Here is a 21,101-nt window from a genome sequence, read left to right on the forward strand (position 1 = left end):
ATGGCGATAACTGTGCAACCACATTGACGATTGCTATTTCTGTATAACAGAAATATCAGGGATGTCCAGAAAAAGCAAGCACATCAAATAATTTATCATCTGTAGCCGACCGGACTAGCCGGGTGGGTAAAGTGCCTGCCTGGCAACCCAAAGGTCGCGGGTTCGAATCCCGCCTCGGGCTTGGATCAAAGTACTGCAAAAACCTTGGGAGGTGCATTATGGCCACAGAAGCCGATGCGCCAACAACTACCAAAATAAAAAAAAAAAAAAAAAAAAAATATCATCTGTAATAAAACCTGTTCCAACTAATGAAGACCTGCCGATGCTAGATCTCCATTGTTTCCTGTGAAGTGATGAATATAGCTACGATTCTTTTGTTGCAGACTTGGCTGGACCGCCCACTTTAACACAGACTATCAATCAAAAAATTATAACTCAATGAAAGAGTATAAAAATAAAATAGGCTGTCTTCTTCTATGAGCAGAATGTTAATCCTTTTTAATATTTTCGGCTTTATATATTTCCAAATAATTGTTCCTTGGATATTAATGATTTTGTGGGCGCCGTACTTATTTCTACGCCCTGAATTTTCAAGTAAAACTGAACTAAGCAATTTGACTGGTGAGAGAATCAAACAAGGTCGACTGCTGACGTGAACCGTATTACAAAAATGGATTTTCCCATTAAAAGAAAAGAGTGGCGTTTGAATTATTTTAATACGGTGTAAGGTACCTTTGATACAACTAGTACATCACCAATTCCTGATATGCATCAAAAATGTTTCACAATTTCTGCAAATGCTGGAATTCTTATCATCGCCTTGCAATAACCATAAAGATCGTTTGAGAAGCGGGTTTTTTGTTTTCATTTTAAGTCAAGATCTGTGATTGAATTGGGGACCGAGTGAATAATGAACGGCTTTCCAGTTAACATTTTCCAGTTTGAACACTGAACATAGCATACAGTAAAATTAAATGGAATACCTACCTTGTGAACCGAGGAACTGTGACTGAGGTAGTCGACCAGAACATAAAAAAAAAAAAAGTGATACTGTATTAGGTTTTCTATCCAGAGTTGCCTATTTCAAGGGAGGAAAAATCATACGGGACGAAATTTATTTATAGTTATTTACTTGTAAATAAATGCATCGTAATTATTTTGTGACAGCTTCCCGACTCCATCTCATAGCGTGCCGGTGTCTTTGTGAAGTTCTGCACCACAGGTCCACATTCAGCTCCTTATTGTATAACATTAAGTATGTATTTGAATAATATTTAGCCAAGTATTGATAGTACCTTTGCGGGTTAATAATAATGGCTGCAGTCGTAGTTCTTCCACATCGTGTGGTCTGACTTTGAATCCAGTCTCGACGGGAGAAATGGCCATGGGCTGTTTTTCGTTCCGTAGCCGAGTTAGCCAGTCTTGGGGGAGGATTTTCTTGTCATACAAGAAAATCCTCTCCTTTACTTTACTTTAAGTGGAAACAGGTGTTTCCACTTAAAGACAATACATTTACGCCTCATAGCCTTAGTTGGTTTGGCGCAAAAAGAAACCAACAGGATTCTCGGAAACTCCGATTTTTTTATCCCACAAAAAACAGGAAACCGTCCATAAAATGCGAGCAATTTTCAAATACAGTACAGTACACTGAAGCTTCGTAGCCTAAAAGGCTTCATGAACAGCCAAACCCAAGCAAAGTAAATTGCTTGACAAAGTTTTATATAACTTATCATATTGCTATAGTACAGTACTGTTTTTGCAACCAGTCATTACAGAATTGCTGCTTTAAGCAGAATATTGTTTTCAAAATAAAGAAAATTTAAGCGTAAATAAAATTTTCTAAATAGTACTTAATTATTACAATTATTATCATACTGATAGTTGCTTGCAGCAATTGCCATGGAACGGAATGAAGTTAAATATTGTTACGGTGTGAGTTATAAATTTATTAATTGGGGGAACTTTAACTGGGTTCAGAGATGCATTACTTTTGCATGTAATGATCATTCAATTATAAATGAAATTTTAAAAGTTAGGAAAACCATTAAAAATATATTTGTAAATATTCCATCTAACATTAGACTGCATAACTCAGTTCTGCGTTTCACATTTACTAAATGTGCTGGCTCTCCTCACCCCCTCAAGCAGCTAAACCCACTGGAAGCGGAAATCGTTGTGGTTAGTATTGATTTAAAAGGGGCGTGGGTCTCAAATCGTGTACCAGCATTCGAATTTGCTGTTAGAAAAATGGTTGGAACTAATTGCATACCATGGATGGAAGGAGTTTCGTATGTAAGGATAACTTCTTTCTGTACGTCACCGTAGAACTGCTAAGCTCTCCCATATCAGGGTGCTAATTATACATTGTTACTTGTTTTCGATTCCTTATAATATCCACTGACTTTTTTGGTCTGAAAACCAAAATTTTCATTTCATAACAATGTGAGAGTAGCAGTGGGTGTAAAGGATTTGCCATTTCCTTGTGAACGATAGTGCACCTGCCCCATAATTACTTCTGCCTTTCTTTTCCATTCATTTCACGATTCACAAATTCCTTCCTCTTAGCAGGCGTGCTGGGCTTTGTGTTTTTTTTTTTTTTTTTTTGCTAGTAAGGTGCTTCCACCTTTACCTTCCACCTCTCCAAAATTCTCTAAGCTTAGTTTTAAAGATAATTTCAATTTACAAGGTAGTTTCACAAAGATCCTTCGCTGCCATGTGCATGATACATAGCTTCTAATAATTATACTCACTGAATTTCTGTGTGCGTATTATTTTCTTATATTTCAACGATACGCTGAATAGGACCGCCGTAGCCTACTGGTCAGCCGCGAGGGTGCATAAGTACACGTGCCAGATGTGCCCGTGACTACTAAATAAGGTGCCGTTTCTTGTATTCTCTCTATCTTGTGAACTCCCCTGATCGTGTGGTCGTCCCGGAGTATAAAAATGAAATTTATTTATTTATTATTAAAGTCGGGGAAGAATTCTAAACCGAGAAGTCCTATGCTTAATGGTGATGGTAAGAAAGGAATAACCGTATAACAATATGTTAATGTTAGAAAATAAAACAAACGGGTAGATTATGTAACAAAACCGCAGAAGGGTTAATATAAAGAGTTCAAGAAGTTTCAAACTTTAAAAAAAAATAAGTCTGACAAACTTTTTAAGAATCAAGAAGATTAAGAATAAACATTAAGAAGCTAAAAGCTCTGTAGGAAAGAGTGTCCAACGAAATTTAAGGAATCTTTAAAGTAGAGTTGGAAAATTAATATATATATTTAAAGATATAACAGTTATGCAAATAGGATTTTCTTAGTAACCCGATCATCCGAATTTAAACAATAAATTAGAAGCATTGAGTTATTTCCTGATTAATTTCAGTTATTTCTACTTTTTACAACACAGTTGATACATTTATTAACGTTGTAATATAGGTAATTACATTTTTTATTTTGCCGATATTTGGGCATCGTTACTATTTAATTTAATCGCCATATCCCTTCGGTAATTAGTATTACAATGCCTTGTACAGTGTATATAGTCTTGTGCAGATTGATGTGAACAAAATGGGAATTTTGGTATATTGTTTTTTTTATCAGATGTGTATCGATGATTTATTGTAAACTCCACTAACCTGATGGTCGTGCCGGAGTATAAACAACAACATTTATAACTACGTATTTTCATTTGTTTCGTTGCAGGGTTTTTGATGTCATTATAAGTGCGTTTTAAAGAAGAATTGAATGCTTTTTTCAGAGAGCTGTGCTTTTAAATAGAAATCCTGGAAGTTTTTTTTTTTTTTTTTAAGCTTTCATATACTTCCCGAACATACTTCCCTTACTCTGAGGAAGATAGCAAAACAGCCTAAAGTTACTTTGGGAGCTGTTAACAAAACAGTATAGACAGGTTCAATTTCACCTGAAAGACAAGAAACGAGAGACAACACCCAAAACTGATGCCTATATAATCAGAGGAAGCAAAAATAGACGATCGCATGACAAGTTTTGCCTAAGAAAAGGATTTAGCTGGAACTACTGTGAAAGCATGATTCAACTTCGCAGTCTTTTAGAGGTTGGCCGGAGAGCTCGTAAGCCAATTAAAAAGTAACTTTCAACTCGAGCTATAAAGGAAGAAGAAGGAGGGGGGGGGGGACCCACTGGACTGGTTCAACGGACTAAAAGTTGGACTAAAGACCATTGGGGAAAAAAAAGTTCTGTTTTCTTATGAAAACTATTTTGAGGTGCAGGAAATGAGCCTTGCACATGTAGGGAGGTCAGATGGAGAAAGTGTATCTGCTAAGCATATGCAGCAGACTACCAAACACTCCTATTAAAAAAACGTTTTGAGGTTGTTTTTCATATTATATACTCACAAAATCGATGATGAATAGTAACAAATACATAACAGTTTTAGAAACAAAAGTGTTTTCAGAACTGAATATGCTGAAAGCAACTGGGAATACTATTTATCAGCAGGACCTTGTTCCCTGTCATTCATCCAAAAAAAAGTCAAGCAAATTTTTTAGAGGAAACAATATAAATTGCCTAGAAACTCCCGACCTCAATTCTGTTTGTATGATAAGAATCCGGTTGCTGTGTTCCCGTCGAAACAGTTTAGTTGTTAGTGTACAGATGAAAAAAAGAGCAAAAAGCTTAGAGAAACACCGATGTTCATATTAAATTCCGACGAAGTAGTATTATTAATAAGGACTCTGTAAGATCGGCCGGAATTATAAATCTGAATGCAACGCCATATAGGATTACCAAAATCACTTAACTTTTCGCACAATAGATCACAGTTGGAATCAAAAGCACGAGAAAGGTTGTTGTACAACACATCGACAGAATGAACAACATTTCGCTCTGAAGAAAAGACCAAATAAGTTAGAGGTAACTCGCTGCTGAGGCTCGATAATATTACTGAGAGACTGATAGTTTTCAGAGACGATAGAATCAAAAACTTTAGTCAGAAAATTTAATAGTAATATGACGATGATAATAGGTCTTTGTTACAAAATGGCATACAATTTTAATCAGACCAGATTTTAAGGATGCATTAAACAGATGTATTAAAGATGATACTGAGTGATTTTTTTTTTTTTTTTCTTCCAAACGGTTAATGGAATTCCATCAGGCTCAAAGGAGCAGTCTTTCCTAGAATGACTTAAAACTAATGTTAATTCTGAATTACTGATATGTAAATTTAAAATGAGATAAATGTTTTAAATGTTAGAACACTCATTGCTGCTAGTGGCCGTTAACAAAAAATTACGCAAAAACACAAAAACTAATATGTGCAAACACCTGTGTGCACAGGCGGATTTAATGGCGGGAGCACCGGGCGCGCGCCCTGGGCCCCGACTTCTGAAGGGCCCACGCAAAACCCTAACTTTATACGCAAAACCCTAACAAATTAGTTGAACTAATATGTTCAACTATTAGTTCAAAACTTTGTGATTATTATTAATTATATTATGCATATATTATATTCGAATTTTATTGGAAATAAAACATTAATAGTACATAATATTTTTTATTTATTTTAAAAAATGGTTAACATTTATTTTTATTTTCCCTGTCTCTCTCTTTTTTTTAAGGGGCCCAATATTTTCTTCTGCGCCCGGGGCCTCAACCGACCTTAATCCGCTACTGCCTGCGCGACATCTAGTAGACTCGTTACAGCAGGCACAGGAAGTTTTAAAGAATGTATATCAGCAGTTTTATAGGTTCTGAAGCGGTGTCACGCAAAAATTTCGACCTGAACCCCTTTTGGTTGCTAGCTTAATTTTAACCTACAGATAACAATAATAGAGGCATGTAATGCAAGAAAGAAAGCTTATGCAGCATAAACCAAAAAAAAAAAAAAAAAAAATTCACACAACCATTCCCTATAAAAGTTTGTCCAGTTCCTCCTTGAGTTTATTTAAGCTGTCAACTTCCACAACGACAGATGGAAGTTTGTTCCGGCAATTAACCGCCAGCTGGCTATCTGCACATCTATTCTACAGCTGTCTTTCCTATTATTTGAATTTACGCCCCCTTAGGTTCGTAATCTGAGCAAGTGGAAGAATCCCATCAGAAATCAGCGTGCTCAACCTATTTAAGGCGATATACACCTTAATCAGATCACCTCGCAGTTGCCTAGTCTCTAGCCGCTGCAATTTGCAGAACTTAAGCCTCTCTTGGTAAGAGGATCAATTCATTCCACACACCAATCTTGTTGCCCTTCATTGTACACGCTCAAGCAAATCTACATCCTTCCTAAAATGAGGCCTCCCGACCTATATGAAGTACTCAAGGCGTGGCCTGACCTTATAAAAAGGGATAATCACCTCCTTTTCCCTGCTAACAAGATGCCTGTATATCATTGACAAAACCTCATGATCTGCCCTGGCAGCCTGTCTGCATTGCTCAGAAAACTTCACATCTGACTGCACAATTACTTCCAGATCTTTTTCATTTTCTGGCACCCTCAGTGAAGTACCACACAGTTGGTACATTCCTCTAGGGATGCTTCTACCCATATGCAGTACTTTGCATTTGTCAATGTTAAACTTCAGTTGCCACTTCTCAGCCCATCTGCCCAAATTTTCTAGATCCTTTTCGAATAACACACTGCCATTACTGTCATTAACAACCCGGCCAACTTTTGTATCATCTGAAAACTTCGACTTTAAGCCTGATATACCTTCATCAATATCATTTATAAATATACAAAACAACAGCGAGCCCAACACCGAACCCTGTGGGACTCCACTAATAACATTAGTTCACGAAGAGCAGCGTCCATTGATTACCACTCTGTCTTTTCTCATTCAACCACGCTTTTATCCATTGTAGTAAAAAAAAAAAAAAAAAAAAAAAAAAAGTATAAAGTGCAGCCATTATCAACCCACTGCAGGATGGAAGCCTCCTCAACAATTCATGCTGAGGGAAATGGACGATAATCTGCCACGCTGGTCCAGTGTGGGTTGGTAGATCGACCGTATTCAGCAGCCAGGGGCTTGCACCCCGGTCTACGCAAGGAGCGTGTTCTACTGCACTTCTGTTCCTGACCACTCGGCTACGGAGGCCATCCATTGTAGTAACTTACCCTTAATACCATTCTGCTCCAATTTACACAGTAATCTTCCACGAGAAACTGTGTCAAAATCTTTCCTGAAATCCAAGTATATGATATCGAAATTATTTTTTGCATCCAGTTCCTTTCTAACCACATCATAGTATCCAATTAAATTTGTCAGACCAGACTTTCCCTTAACAAACCCATGCTGTGTCTGAATTATTGCTGCAGTCTTGTCTAGATGATCCTGCAATGCATCTTTAACCAGTGACTCCATTATTTTACCCGGAAAAGAAGTTAAACTAACAGGTCTATAATTACTCGCGTCACCCTTCGATCCCCCTTTGTGAATTGGGGATACATTTACACATCTTCAGTCCGTGGGGACTTTCCCTGAGTCCAAGGATGCTCTCATAATTACGGCTAACGGTTTGCTTAGTTGCTTTGCCGCCTCCATTAATATAACAGGGTAAATCCCATCCACCCCAGGTGCCTTTCTTATGTTTAACTTCAACAATTTCTCCTCCACTTTGCTCTCAGTTATTACAAAATCATTATGCACCCTGTTACAGTTTAACAAACTTCTGGCATTTTCCTCCCTTAATAACTCATGTGTGAATGTAGATGCAAAATACTCATTCAGTTTGTTAGCTATCTGTGCAGGATCGTCAATTGTCGAACCATCGATATCAAGTGGACCAATCTGATTCATCCCCTTCCTTTTAGTAAAGTAAATAAGTATATAAGTAAAGAAGTCTGCTGTTTTTCTTAGCATCCTTTGCCAAAGATTTCTCGTAATCTGTCTTCGCTTGCCTAATCTCCTTTGTGATTTGATTACAGACAAGCTTATATCTGCCATAGGCTTCTGTGTCGCCTGATAATTTATATGCATCCCATGCATTTTTCTTCTCTGCCACGAGTCTCATTAGTTCATCTGACAACCATATAGGCCTAAACATTGAATAATATTTTTTAATCTGCAAAAAAAATTCCACGATTAATTCCTTGAATGCTTCCCACTTAGAATTTGCCCTTGGTAACATCATCAGTTGATCCCACTGTACAGAAATTAACAACTGTCTGAGACCACTGTTGTCACCTTTACGGAAGAAAAAACTCTTCCCTTTACTCCTGATGGTAATTATCTCTTTAAGTAAATCCCACATCAGTACACTGTGATCACTGCCACTTAGTGGTTCCTTTACCTGCAAATTCTTAATACACGAATAATCATTGCTGATAACCAGATCAAGAGTATTACCCTCTCTGGTTGTCTCTCGAACATGCTGCTGCAGAAAACAACCATCCAGTAACTCCACAAAAGTCTTGCTAGTGTGCGAGTGATCAACCCACAAGTTCCAGTCAGTATCTGGAAAGTTAAAATCCCCCATTATAAGACATTCTGATTTTTTAGCCCACACTATTTCTCTATACAATTGTTCGTTGTACTCATTACAGTCATTAGTCCTAAAACACACACACACACTCTTATTTTTGCTTCCCCAGAGCTTATGTCATACCAAACTGACTCAACATTGCACTGTCCATCTATGTCAACTGGATGCAATTCCTTAGATTTTGTTTTTCTTAATTAACAGCATAACCCCTCCTCCCTTCCTATCCTTTCTGTACACATTGTACTCCCTAAATTCCAATTCTACATTCCTAATATCTCTGTGACACCACGTCTCTGATATCCCAACAATATCCGCCTTTGATGTCTTGACCAGCACTTCAAATTCATCAAATTTATTTACTATACTTCTAGCATTTGTGTACATGCAAGTAAAAATGCATCTATTCTTAGTTACCCTAACCCTAACAAATAAATACGCCCATGTATTTATTTCTTTCATGATGACTGCCATTAGTCCCTGAAATCCCCAGCAGGCCGCTGCTCATACTAATAGAAGTAATGTAAGAATCACCTTCACTTCTGCCTGCGGCTACTTTGAACCTTTCAGTCTGTGAACCCCCAAAGCTAGCAGTTTCCCGACCCATTTAACGCTGCTTCTTTATCATCAGCAAACACTCTTGCACCTTTTCTATTTAAGTGTATCCCATCCCTGTAGAAGCAGTCTCTCCTGTTAACAAGCACAGACCACGCTGAAAAAAAATTCTACCCCATGATCCTTGCACAATCCCTCCAGGGCCGAATTGATTGACAAGGCTCTCATCATATACTCCCTCCTATCGTGTCTGCCAGAATTGCTGACACTTTCATTAACCCTAACTCACGACTGTTTTTCAACATTGACCTGTATTTGTTAAGTAAATCTGCAGATCTACTCTTTAATGTCATTGGTGCCAACGTGTACAACAATATCACCCTTTGTGCCCTTAAAAGATGATATCTCCCCGGCAACCCAAAGGTCGCGGGTTCGATTCCCGCCTCGGGCTTGGATCAAAGTACTGCAAAAACCTTGGGAGATGCAATATGGCCACAGAAGCCGATGCGCCAACAACTACCAAATCAAAAAAAAAAAAAAAAAAAAGATGATATCTGCTCTACAACATCAACTTTTTCTCCTGGTCCTATTTCATCTATCCTTTTTACACAATTTATTAACCGTCTCCCTGACAACAGAGTCACCAACAATAACTAACGTCTGTGGGATCAGCGCATTCTGCCTTGGAGATTGCCGCTGTGTTGCCTGATGCACAAGAGTGAGCTCTGGCGTTGAGTTGGGCAGCTGAGAGCATGACGGGCCCCTCATATTAATTTCTTCGAGGGCACATACCCTACATCTCAAGCTCTCATAGACGCCCATCAGAGCCCTGAGTTGACACCTAATTTCTAGACACTCTCTGCACCTAGCACACACAAAGACATCCTCCTTGGCTAGATGATGTTCTGTTCCAGAGAGTTCGGCAAACATTTCACAAGTTGCACATATTTTTTAGGCTGTGAAGCGTTGGAGAATCGCCCCCCCCCCTCTCAGTTCTCCCCCGAGTCACAGCACTCCTGCCACTTTGTGTCCGTTGCTTTGCTACTCTAGTCTGGAGCATGGTATTTAAAATTAATAAGATCAATAAATTTAATTAATTATCAATACTACACTATCTAATAGAATCCTAAATGCAGTGATGAGTATTACGCTATATAATTTTACATTAGAGATACCTATTTACCACAATTTAAAATTTGAATTCCCGTGAATACACACTGAGTGATCATTGAATTATGACCACCCCTATGAAAACTGAATGCGACCCGTTGACCACATGAGGTACGAGAGTGATGAGTTAGTCGACCTACGTAGCATAGATAAGGTGTCAGTGGTTCAGTAAGTAGTAAAATTCCTCGAGAGATGGGTAAAAGGAAGGATTTATCGGACTTTGATAAAGGACAGATTGTGGATGCTCGACGAGCATCCACAATCATCCACAATCCTAGATTTCCGGCGAAACGACTAAAATGGTGGGTGTTCGATAGCCGCCGTAGTTAAAGTGCACCAGGACCGGCGTCAAAATGGTCAAACAACGACCTGACGGCAAAATTGCAAAGGCCAGCGAAAGGTTGCTGTTAGAAGTGAGCGGCGGTTCCGGCGACTCGTACAGGCGAACAGGCGCAGCACTGTTGAAGAGTTGACTACCCAATACAACATAGGCCAACTAGGAACAATATCTGGCATAACCATGCGACGCACGTATAGGCTATACCAGCAGACGACTCCTACGGTATTCTCTCCTAACCAAGGTTCATCGGCATAAAATACTTGCCTGGTGCAAAGAGCATGCAAGTTGGACGTTAGAAGACTGGAAAAATGTGTGCTGGTCGGATGAGTCACGTTATTTACTCCACACCGTGGATGGTCGTGTACGGATTTGGCGTCAATAACATGAGGCTCTTGATACATCATGCATGGTATCAAAAGTGCAGGCCGGTGAAGGCGGTTGTATGGTGTGGGGCATGTTTCACTAGCAGGAACTTTTACCCTTGGTGCATGTGGAACAACGTATCAGTGGTCTCCGCTATCATCAACTGCTTGCTGACTGTGTACACCCCGCTATGTTACACTTTTTCCCGAATGGCGATGATATCTTCCAAGATGACAATGCGCTGAGCCATCGGGCACTTATTGTGCAGGAATGGTTTGAGGAACACAGTTCTGACGTCCAGCATATCGATTGGCCTCCGAACTCCGCCGATATCAAACCCATAGAGCACTTGTGGGACACTGTGGAAAGGCATATTAGGCGTCTGGATACACCAATCATGTCCATACCCGCATTGCTGACCGCATTACACACAGCTTGGTTGGCCATGCCTCCCAAACGCTTCCGACATCTTGTTGAATGAATGCCACGTCGGATAGCTGCTGTACTGAGGGTAAAAGGAGGATCTACGAAGTATTAGGTAGGTGGTCATAATTCAGTGATCACTCAGTGTATAGATATATTACAAAAGATATGAATATATATATTTATTTATTTATTTTATTTTTATTTATTTATTATTTTTCTTTTTTCAAGTTTGAACCTGAATAAATGTAAAAAATTTAACATCGAGCTGTAATAAAATATCTGTTTAAAAAAAAAAAAAAAGGAGAATCATCGAGCAAGGATATTCTGTTCAAATGTTGTGTTCATACTCCAACACGACCAATAGGTAAAAAGAGTTTACAATTAATCATTTCGATAATGAATGTAATCGTTAACCGCATTTTAACAGTCACGGAGGATTGAACTACGATCCACTGAAATGCGTATGCTGTGCACTCTCGCGCTTGACAACTCACGAAGATATGATAAATACATCCAGAGACTCGACCCCATCATTTGAAATTGTTAAAAATCAGGCGGCTGAATTTTAACACAGCAGAACCAGCATCGAAGATGAACAGCGCAGTGGACATCTATCAATAGCATTCACTCTAGAAAACATGGTGCTGAATGATTGCAACTAACTGTTAGAGAAATAGTAGAGATTACAAGCATCTCAATTGAACGGGTGAAAAACATTCTATCAAATGAATTATGTATGACAAAATTGTCTGCACTTCGTGGTAGCCTAATCGGCACGATACATCGCCGTCTCGTTTTGAGCGGTTGGGGTCGATTTCCAAGAAATTTCTAGTCTTCTTCATTCAGTTATAGTTAGCTGATTTCGGGAGAGGAGAGAGTCCTGGTTTTCAGCCCGAAAAATAGGCCTACGAATACACCCTCTACAGACAAGTTATTGTTAAGGGCGGCTCCTAGAACCTTAGTTCAAATCACCTCGTATCACTGTAATTTTACAGACTAAAATTGGATCAGACATGTAGTAGTGTAAGGTTTGTGTAGTTAATGCGTGTTGTGTTGTTTGAGCCGGTCACTTGACTACCCAGAAGCAGCAATCACATGGAAAGCTGTTTCTGAGTACTCGTCCACACCACGGGAAGGCGGGACAGTTCCAGTAGGTAGGATTTAGGTTCTCAGTTTATGAGACAAGAGAAGAAGAAGAAGAGAACCAAAAAAGGGGGGGGGGGGAGAAGAAAATACAAAGAAAGAAAAGGAAAAAAAGAAAGAACCCTTCTACAGACATAATATAGTTAAGGTTAGAGCGCATAACCTAACCAGAAACGACTTCGATTCAACGCTTCAAAGCAACTTACCTGAAACTTTCTGGACAGATATATAACAGCAGGACCTGAAATATTCTCGACAGATATGTAACTGTGGCTGAAGCGTGGCCTCATCGCTACCAACCACAGTCAAAACTGCAATCAAAACAATGGAAGAATGCTGATTCACCACATCCAGAGAAGACCATGTCATATGTCAGGCGCCTCCGTAGCCAGGTGGGCAGGAGCAGTAGTGCGTAGCACATGCTTCTTGATTAGATCGGGGTTCGAGCCCTTGACCACCAAATACGGAGGATGCGGAAAGGTCAGGGAATGACCACCGCATATCCCAGGAGCAATATGGCCTTAGTTGCTAATGTTCCTAATAATCAAATAAAAATAAATGTCGTATGTCTTCTGGGATTCAAAACGAACAGTGATGGTAGATTACACTAGCCAGCAAAAAATATTTTTTTGTCACAACCTCTACAATGAAAATATGTGATTCTGGAGAAAATAAACGCACTGATTTAGAAAATCACCAGAAAAAGTCTATTACGTCTACATCAAAAGATGTACCAACGTTTAATGTTCTCTATAACTCATTTGACTTCGTAAAAAATATCATAAATCATAGCGAAATACAGTAGTTATATTTCAATAATATATAATCAGCATGCATGTAATTGTCCTTAAAAATGTTTGCTACTAAGGGATTTTCTCTTGTATTTCTGCTTACTCTCCCTCACAAGGAACCAGCAGTAATCCTCCATCATTACAGGATCCCAGCGACCTTGATACCGCTTTTCCATCGTGGAAATATCTTGATGAAACCGCTTCCCTTGTTCATCACTCATCTCCCAGATTTTCGGGTCAAAATTCGTGATGGGAATGGAGAAAAGAATTTAACGACATTCCACAGCCCATGTTTTTGTAGCACTCGAGTAAATTAGACACTAACATTTCATAGTTTCTTCTTTCCTATTACTCAAAAACCATGTACTACCGCCTTAAATGATCGCCAAGCTGCCAATTCAACCTCTTTTAACGGGTTTCAAACACATCGTCTTTTAGGAGTTTCGTAATTTGGGGTTCTACGAAAATTCCTTCCTTAATTGGCATATGTTAAATTAGGAAATTCGTTGCCATTGTGAAGCAAAAACTTCTTTTAAACTTAATTTTGAGGCATATATGAATAAACGCCATTCATCTGACTTATGCACGACACCTACTTCTTTCAGAAGTCCAATAATGTCTTTGCAAAAACCATAGCAAAATATTACTGTCAAAATACTGTCCTCAATAGAAGAATCTGGGGCATCGCTGAAAAGAATGCATTCACGTAACAGGAAAAAAATAGTTTAAAGTCTATGTTAGATAATTCCCGTGCTAGATTTATCAAAAAAAAAAACCTATGAAATAACCCTAATACCTTCAAACTTTTCCCTTCACTTTTCAAAGAAAGCAAATTTAAAAAATAAAATTTTAAAAAAATTAAAAATCTGTCCGCCTGCCTCTTTTAACTTAGTCTGCTCGATACATAAATCATTTTGAATCTCGTTACTAAGTTACACGAGGCACTGGTTGGTTCCAGTGCTGCATGTGTTTTCTTCCATATGTGAACTCTTCCTTTGGTGCTGAAAGCGTAACGGGACTCGCGGGCCACGTAGTTTATGGGTTTGATGATACAAGAAGACGTGACTTATGTCCAGTCTTCTTGTGTCATTCTTTGTGTTCCTGACATCAAAGTAGCCATACTTTTTGGTTGGTGTCCGAGGTCAGTGGCTTCCATGAAAATTTCCTATTCCTGCAGTGCTTCTTTGAAATGTTCTGATGTTCCCGCATTTACCCTTTCACAAGTAAATTTTCCGCGCGCGTGTGCGCGCACCCTACTCATAGTGAATTTTCTAAAGTTCTAATGAGATGTTTCTTCATTAAATTTTGAACATTTTATTAAAATGGAAAACTTTATAACTAAATGTTTTTAACTAATATTTAAAAACATATTTATTATTTCGGATTCGATTTTTGGCCAAAAATTGAATTCGAAATTTTTAAAGATCTTGAAATATTAACGGACACCTTACTTGAATCGTATGTGAAATTGCAATGACCTTGGAAAACGTAAATTTATGTAGGTATTCCTGAAAGTGTTAAATGCAGAGATTAATGGTTCCGTCCTTTGGCGATGATTACGCCTGATAATCTGCTTCCGACTTGGAACATCTTGCTCTGCCAACTTACATTTTCGGCCGCAGTTAAAAAATAAATTTTCTGTTTATACTCCGAGACGACCAAACGGTCAGAGGAGTTCACAAGATAGACAGAATACAAGAAACAGCACCGTATTCAGCAGTCACGGGCTTGAACCCCGGTCACTCAAGGCACATGTACTTATGCACCCGCGCGCCTGACCACTAGGCTACGGCGGCCTTATTTTGTCACTGATAGCTGTTCTTTTCGGAACGTTTTTCCCATTTATTAAAAACTCAAAGGACACTAGGCTTCGAACATATGACTTGTGGAGCTATACTACTCGCTGCCGCATCTTCTAAACCACATGTTCCTGCGAATACTCAAAAGAAACATCTTCCAGTCTTCGCAGGCAGGGATTTGATCTCGATTTTTTAAAAACGTTTTCGCTCATCAGTTTCACAACACATAAGAGCTGTAACTTCGAAAAAATAAAAAGGGATATAAATATATGCCCAAATCTGAACGGTTACGGATCAATAGCCGTTTGAATTTTACAAAATGGCTATATTATAAAGTTTTGAATGTTAAAGGGGGGGGGGGACAAGAAAGAAAGAATAAATAGACATGGCTGTGTCTGCTTATTCTTATTTTTATTGCGTTTTGTTTTGTTTGCCTATTCTTATTTATTTTTTGAGATTTATTATGTATTTTGAGAATGGCGAATAGTGAAATACTTCATTTTAACACTTGACCACGGATAGCACTTCTTGAAAAATTAGTTGTGTATAAATTTTTAAGGTAGATGTTATCGAATAGCCAGCTTAAGACAAATCATCTTTTTTTTTTTTTTTTTTTGATTTGGTAGTTGTTGGCGCATCGGCTTCTGTGGCCATATTGCACCTCCCAAGATTTTTGCAGTACTTTGATCCAAGCCCGAGGCGGGAATCGAACCCGCGACCTTTGGGTTGCCGGGCAGGTACTTTACCCACTCGGCTAGCCCGGTCGGCGACAAATCATCTGTCATTCTTTTGTTCAGTTTATCCTTGATCATGTATGTGAGAGAACTAGCTTGATAAACGGTAAGGAAGTAAAGATCTTAACTCCTATTTGTGTAGGGGGTAAAAAGAAGTTAATCTCTATAAAAAGACTACAGTCAAGCAACTGAATAACCAGTTTCTAGTATTGCAGGAAAGTTGGTTTCAAGCATCATTTTACCATACTCTCCTTTTGGTAATTTTAGTCCACCTATTTTATAATTTATTCTTGCTTATTTATAATGAGTACAAACACCTTAATAAATCATATGGTTAGTTGGTACCTAAGTTTGTTTAAACAAACTATGATTATCTGAACTTGAGTTTAGTAGGAATAAAAAATAGATGGTTTCTTGAACATCAATTAGCTTATCTATGGGGAGGGGATAATCTGGCAGACCATGAATTATACTGCATTACAATTAAAATTTAACTGTAACTTCTGGTTGAACTGCCAAATTTGTTTACAGTGGTAATCTAATACACAACTACAGATACTTTTGGAGAACTTTTTTTTTTTATAAAAATAATTTTACTTGATTTTGTACTAGTCAGAAGGAGAGCACATAGGGAAGTGGAGGCCAGAAGCTTATCAAACTCTAGCAGGAAGCTAAATGATTTTGTAATAACTGACAGCAAAACGGAGGAGAAATTGTTGAAGTTGAACATAAGAAAGGCACCTGGGGTGGATGGGATCTATCCAGTTATATTAAAGGAGGCAGTAAAGGAAGTAAGCAAACCCTTAGCTATAATTATGAAAGCTTCCTTGGACTCAGGGGCGGTCCCCATGGACTGGAGATGTGCAAATGTGTTCCCAATTCACAAAGGGATCAAAGGGTGACATGAATAATTACAGACATGTTAGTTTAACATCTGTTCTGGGAAAAATAATGGAGTAACCGGTTAAAGAAGCACTGCAGGATCAGCTGGACAAGACTGCAATTATAGTTCAGGCACAACGTGGATTTTTAAGGGGGAGTCTTGTCTGCCAATTTGATTGAATACTCTGACATGGTCACAAAGGAACTGGATGCAAGGAATAAATTTGATATCGTATACTTGGATTTTAGGAAAGCTTTTGATATTATTGCACATGGAAGACTACTGGACAAATTGGAGCAGTATGTTATTAAGGGCAAGTTGCTGCTATGGATAAAGGGATGGTTGAGTGGGAGAAGACAGCGAGTGGTAATCAATGGACACTGCTCTTCGTGGACTAATGTTATTAGTGTCCCCCAGGGTTCGGTGTTGGGCCCATTATTGTTTTCTGTATTTATCAATGATATTAATGAAGCTATATCAGGGTTAATGTTCAAGTTTGCAGACTATACAAAGTACGAAGGTTGATAGGGTTGTTAATGACAGTAATTACAGTACACTACTGCAACAGGATCTAGAATAGTTCAATAGATGGGCTGAGAGGTGGCAACTGAAGTTTAACATTGGCAAATGTAAAGTACTGCATATGGGTAGCAGTAACCCGAGAGTAACGTACCAACTGTGTGGTACTACACTCGGGGTAATGGAGAATAAAAAGGACCCGGGAGTGATTGTGCAATCAGATAATAAGTTTTCTGAGCAGTGCAGACAGGCTGCAAGATAACGCATGGTGTCATGTCAATGATATAAAGGAATTTTGCTAGCAGGGAGAAGGTGGTGATTATCCCTTTGTATAAGGCAATGGGCAGGCCACATCATGAGTACTGCATACAGGTCTGGAGGCCTCATTTTAGGTTTATGGTCTGCAAATTGCAGTGTCCGGAGACTAGTCACCTGCGAAGTGATCTGATTGAGGTGTATAAGGCCTTGAATGGCTTGAGCAAGCTCAATGCTGATGGGATTCTTCCTCTTGCTCAGAATACTCACTTGAGGGGACATAAATTTAAATTGAGGAAAGACAATTGTAGAATAAATGTGTGGAAATTTGCCTTTAGCCAACGGTGGTTGATAGTTGGAACAAACTTCCATCCGTCGTAGTGGGAGGTCGACAACTTAAATAAGTTCAAGGCAGAACTAGATAAGCATTGGAGTGAATGGATGGGTGAAATGGAAAGGTTTTTATTTTATTTTATTTATTTATTTGGCTGATGCTATATAAGCTTGCTTTCTTGCATAATATGCCTGTGCAAATATTAATATATCTCCTAAAGTTCTCTAATATAGTTTAGTGATCTGTTTCTTAACCTTCTGCTTTCGCTTGCCCCGTTTTGAGTTAAACCAAGAGCGACATCCATTCTCCGAAACCCCTCATCAGTTATTTTTTTAAAATTTATTATGTGTGCATAGCAACTAGTGCTCGAATTGGACCCTTCAGACTGGGCGAAAACGCGCAAATTGGACTATAATGATACCTCTGTGCGACGAAATGAATGCATTGGAATATATGTGACTTTTTGAGCGGGTTTAATTCAGTTTTATTTGCAGTTTTACACTAAGGGAAGATTTTTTCTTCATTGAAATAAAAATATAGTCCTTCAGTGTACAAAGATATACTATATGACACACTGTTTATTTCAAAATCATATATAATAACTTGCATACATTAAAATTTATAATAAGGATTAAGATCGTTGCTCTAAGCCAGCCATACCAGCACTTGTTCTCTTCAAACTAGATCATCGTGCATTTTTGAACAACTTGCATTTTCTTGCAAGATCAACGAAATATCTGCGCGACGATGAACAAGCACATCGTCGCGCAGATATGCTTGTTCTTGAAAAATTTTGGCGCATCAAGTAGTCAGGCCAGGGCGAACCAATTTGTACTCCAGCTGTTAGCATTTGTCGTATTATCTAGGCTCAAGCGTGTGTTCACCAGCCGATTTGCATGTTGTGCTGCTTAAAATACCGGCTATAACTCTCAGGAAAAATTCTACTTCCTCACCCTGAGACCGACTGACTACAGCCCCGATTGAAGAGGGTTTTAATAATTCCGTCAGTTTCTGACGGGATTCGAACCGACACCTCTTCAAACCATGTACTTATCCTGTGGTGTCTCATTAATTTTGATAACCTAGTGTATACATAAAACTGGGATACTCGAATTCATAATGTGCTACTTTTTCTGTAGAATCGTGCGATTTTGTGTAACCTTTCTGGCAACCCTGGACTGTAATGCGGTTTCAGGCGATGTTGTTTCTTTCCCCCCTCCCCACCAGTTTAAGGTTGTAAAATTTTCCAAAAAAAAAAAAAAAACCTGAAACCTTAAGATAGTTATTGTTGACTACAAATTTATACATATTCGTAATTAATTATAGCCCCAAAATCAGAAACAATTAAAACTACTGTATAATGTTTACATGTGTTAGATAAATTTTGATGATAATAAAATATATTTAATTTTGTTGTTGCCGCTAAGTATTAGTGTTCCTTCTGGCGTACTCACTTCAAAAAGTAACTTATAACTTACTTTCGAAGTAAGTGTTATAACGTTTTAAAACCTGGAAGAATTTTCTTTAATTAGAACACTTCTTCATGTCCTGTATATACATATATATATATATATATTATTATTTTTTTTTTTTTTTGTAGTTAGTGGTTTATTACGAAAACAGCAACAAACACTTGCGTAAAGTGCTATGTTAACTGAGCAGTTTACTGACCTCCAAATTGTCGTTTCAGACTTCAAAATTACTGTACCATCATTATTCTTTTATTCTTGTTGTTTTATACAAAAAAAAAAAAAAAAAAAAAAAAACTTCTTAGAGAGGTAATATTGTATGGCCTTTAATAGCTAAATAAATGTAATTACTTTTTATTTTCTTCTATTAGCTTCCTTTACATCTCAAGTCAACTAAAGCTGGTTTGGGTTCCCAGACTTCTAGTACGGAAGTTCCTCAACGAGTGGATAAGAAGACAGAAAGGTGGAAAAAAGCACAAAAGCGTTACCAAAAACTAATTTCGTCTTCGAAATGAATATAGTTTGAAAACTGTTACCTCTATTAGCTACTGTTGAGAAAATTATAAACTATATTAATAAAACGTTTGTTTTGTATTATTATAAAAAATTCTTCTTTAAAACTAAACTGCTTGTCAAACACCGTTTACAATTCTCCTTCAAGAATTTCATCGAAACTGAATAGTAAATGTTGTTGCATTTACCGTTTTTTTTTTCTATTGCTCATCTTAATTAACAGCACAGTAGTCAGTGTCATTGCTTTCAAAACGCTAAAGACCTTTATTCAGTTGCTTTCACTGTAATGAAAGCTAAATAATAATAAAAAAGTCCAACTGGATCAGGAATTTATATAACTTTTTTTTTTTTAACATGCCAATTAAATTTGTTTCAGGCGAGGCCTGCATAGTTTTTCCTCTCCAAAATTCTAATTTTTAATCTCTAAAAACAAGAAAACCAACCATATGCAATTTATTAGGCAAGTATACACTACCCCTCACGCGATTGAAATCGAAAGGTCTTTTCAACACAATATATAAAAGACAGCAATTATGATTATTTTGCTGTCATCAAAAGCCATATCTCGGACAATGAACTGTTAAAAAAATATAGAATCTGACGTAAGATAAATGATTCCAATCTACTCCAGCAGCAGTTACGATCGCTGCCCTTCCAAACCGCTTAAAAGGGGAAAAAAAAATAAATAAATAAATAATAATAATAATAATAAAATCCAACTTCGAATCCCGTAGAAATGTGAGAAATCTTTATGTACCCGGTCCCCGAACAACGCGTGAAACTCTTACCAGAGAGGACTATCAGTAATCAAACTGAATGGAATCGGATGCGCATGCCGAATTCATGCTTAATCGGTTTACTTGAATAAAATGGTTTTCATGATGGTACCAAACCCCGAATAGGCCTGACGTAGCCCAGTGGCAGGAACGAGAGTGCATAGCACGCGTTCCTTGAGTAGACCGGGGTTCAAGCCCGTGACTGATAAATATTTGTATTGACGATTTATTGTAAACTCTACTGAGTTGGTTGTCGTGCCGGAGTATAAACAGAAAATTTATTTATTTAACGCGTGATCAAGTTAGTCAAGGATCTGGCAAAAGTTGCACCGATTTCTGTTTCCGAAAATCTTGGCTTTTTCATCGTCAAAATAGACAACCCGGTATAGTACCAGCAATTAACAGATATGAATACACTAACGTGGCCTTAGTTACTATAGCACACAAATAACAACAAAAAACACGCGGGACATTAAAAACGAGCAACTTCTTCGAAAAAATTAAAAAAAAAAAAAAAAAAAAAAAAAAAATCGCATAGTTATATGATAAGCCTGTAGCTTATCATATAACTTATC

General features: G+C 38.0%; 1 protein-coding gene across 5 annotated transcripts in view; it reads left to right on the forward strand.

Moving 5' to 3' along the window:
* Positions 1 to 19,831, forward strand: part of LOC150089235 (angiogenic factor with G patch and FHA domains 1) — a 262,222-nt gene extending 242,391 nt beyond the window's left edge. For all 5 annotated transcript variants that reach the window (XM_090390393.1, XM_090390394.1, XM_090390392.1 and 2 more), the window contains one exon: positions 19,609 to 19,831. In XM_090390393.1, coding sequence (XP_090246519.1) covers positions 19,609 to 19,752 — 144 coding nt within the window. In that variant the 3' untranslated portion in view covers positions 19,753 to 19,831. The remainder of the gene's footprint in view (positions 1 to 19,608) is intronic.
* Positions 19,832 to 21,101: the final 1,270 nt, after the last annotated feature.

Source organism: Mastigoproctus giganteus, chromosome 2 (genome assembly GCF_048544385.1).
Source record: "Mastigoproctus giganteus isolate SK-2022 chromosome 2, ASM4854438v1, whole genome shotgun sequence".
NCBI classification, from domain to species: Eukaryota; Metazoa; Arthropoda; class Arachnida; order Uropygi; family Thelyphonidae; genus Mastigoproctus; species Mastigoproctus giganteus.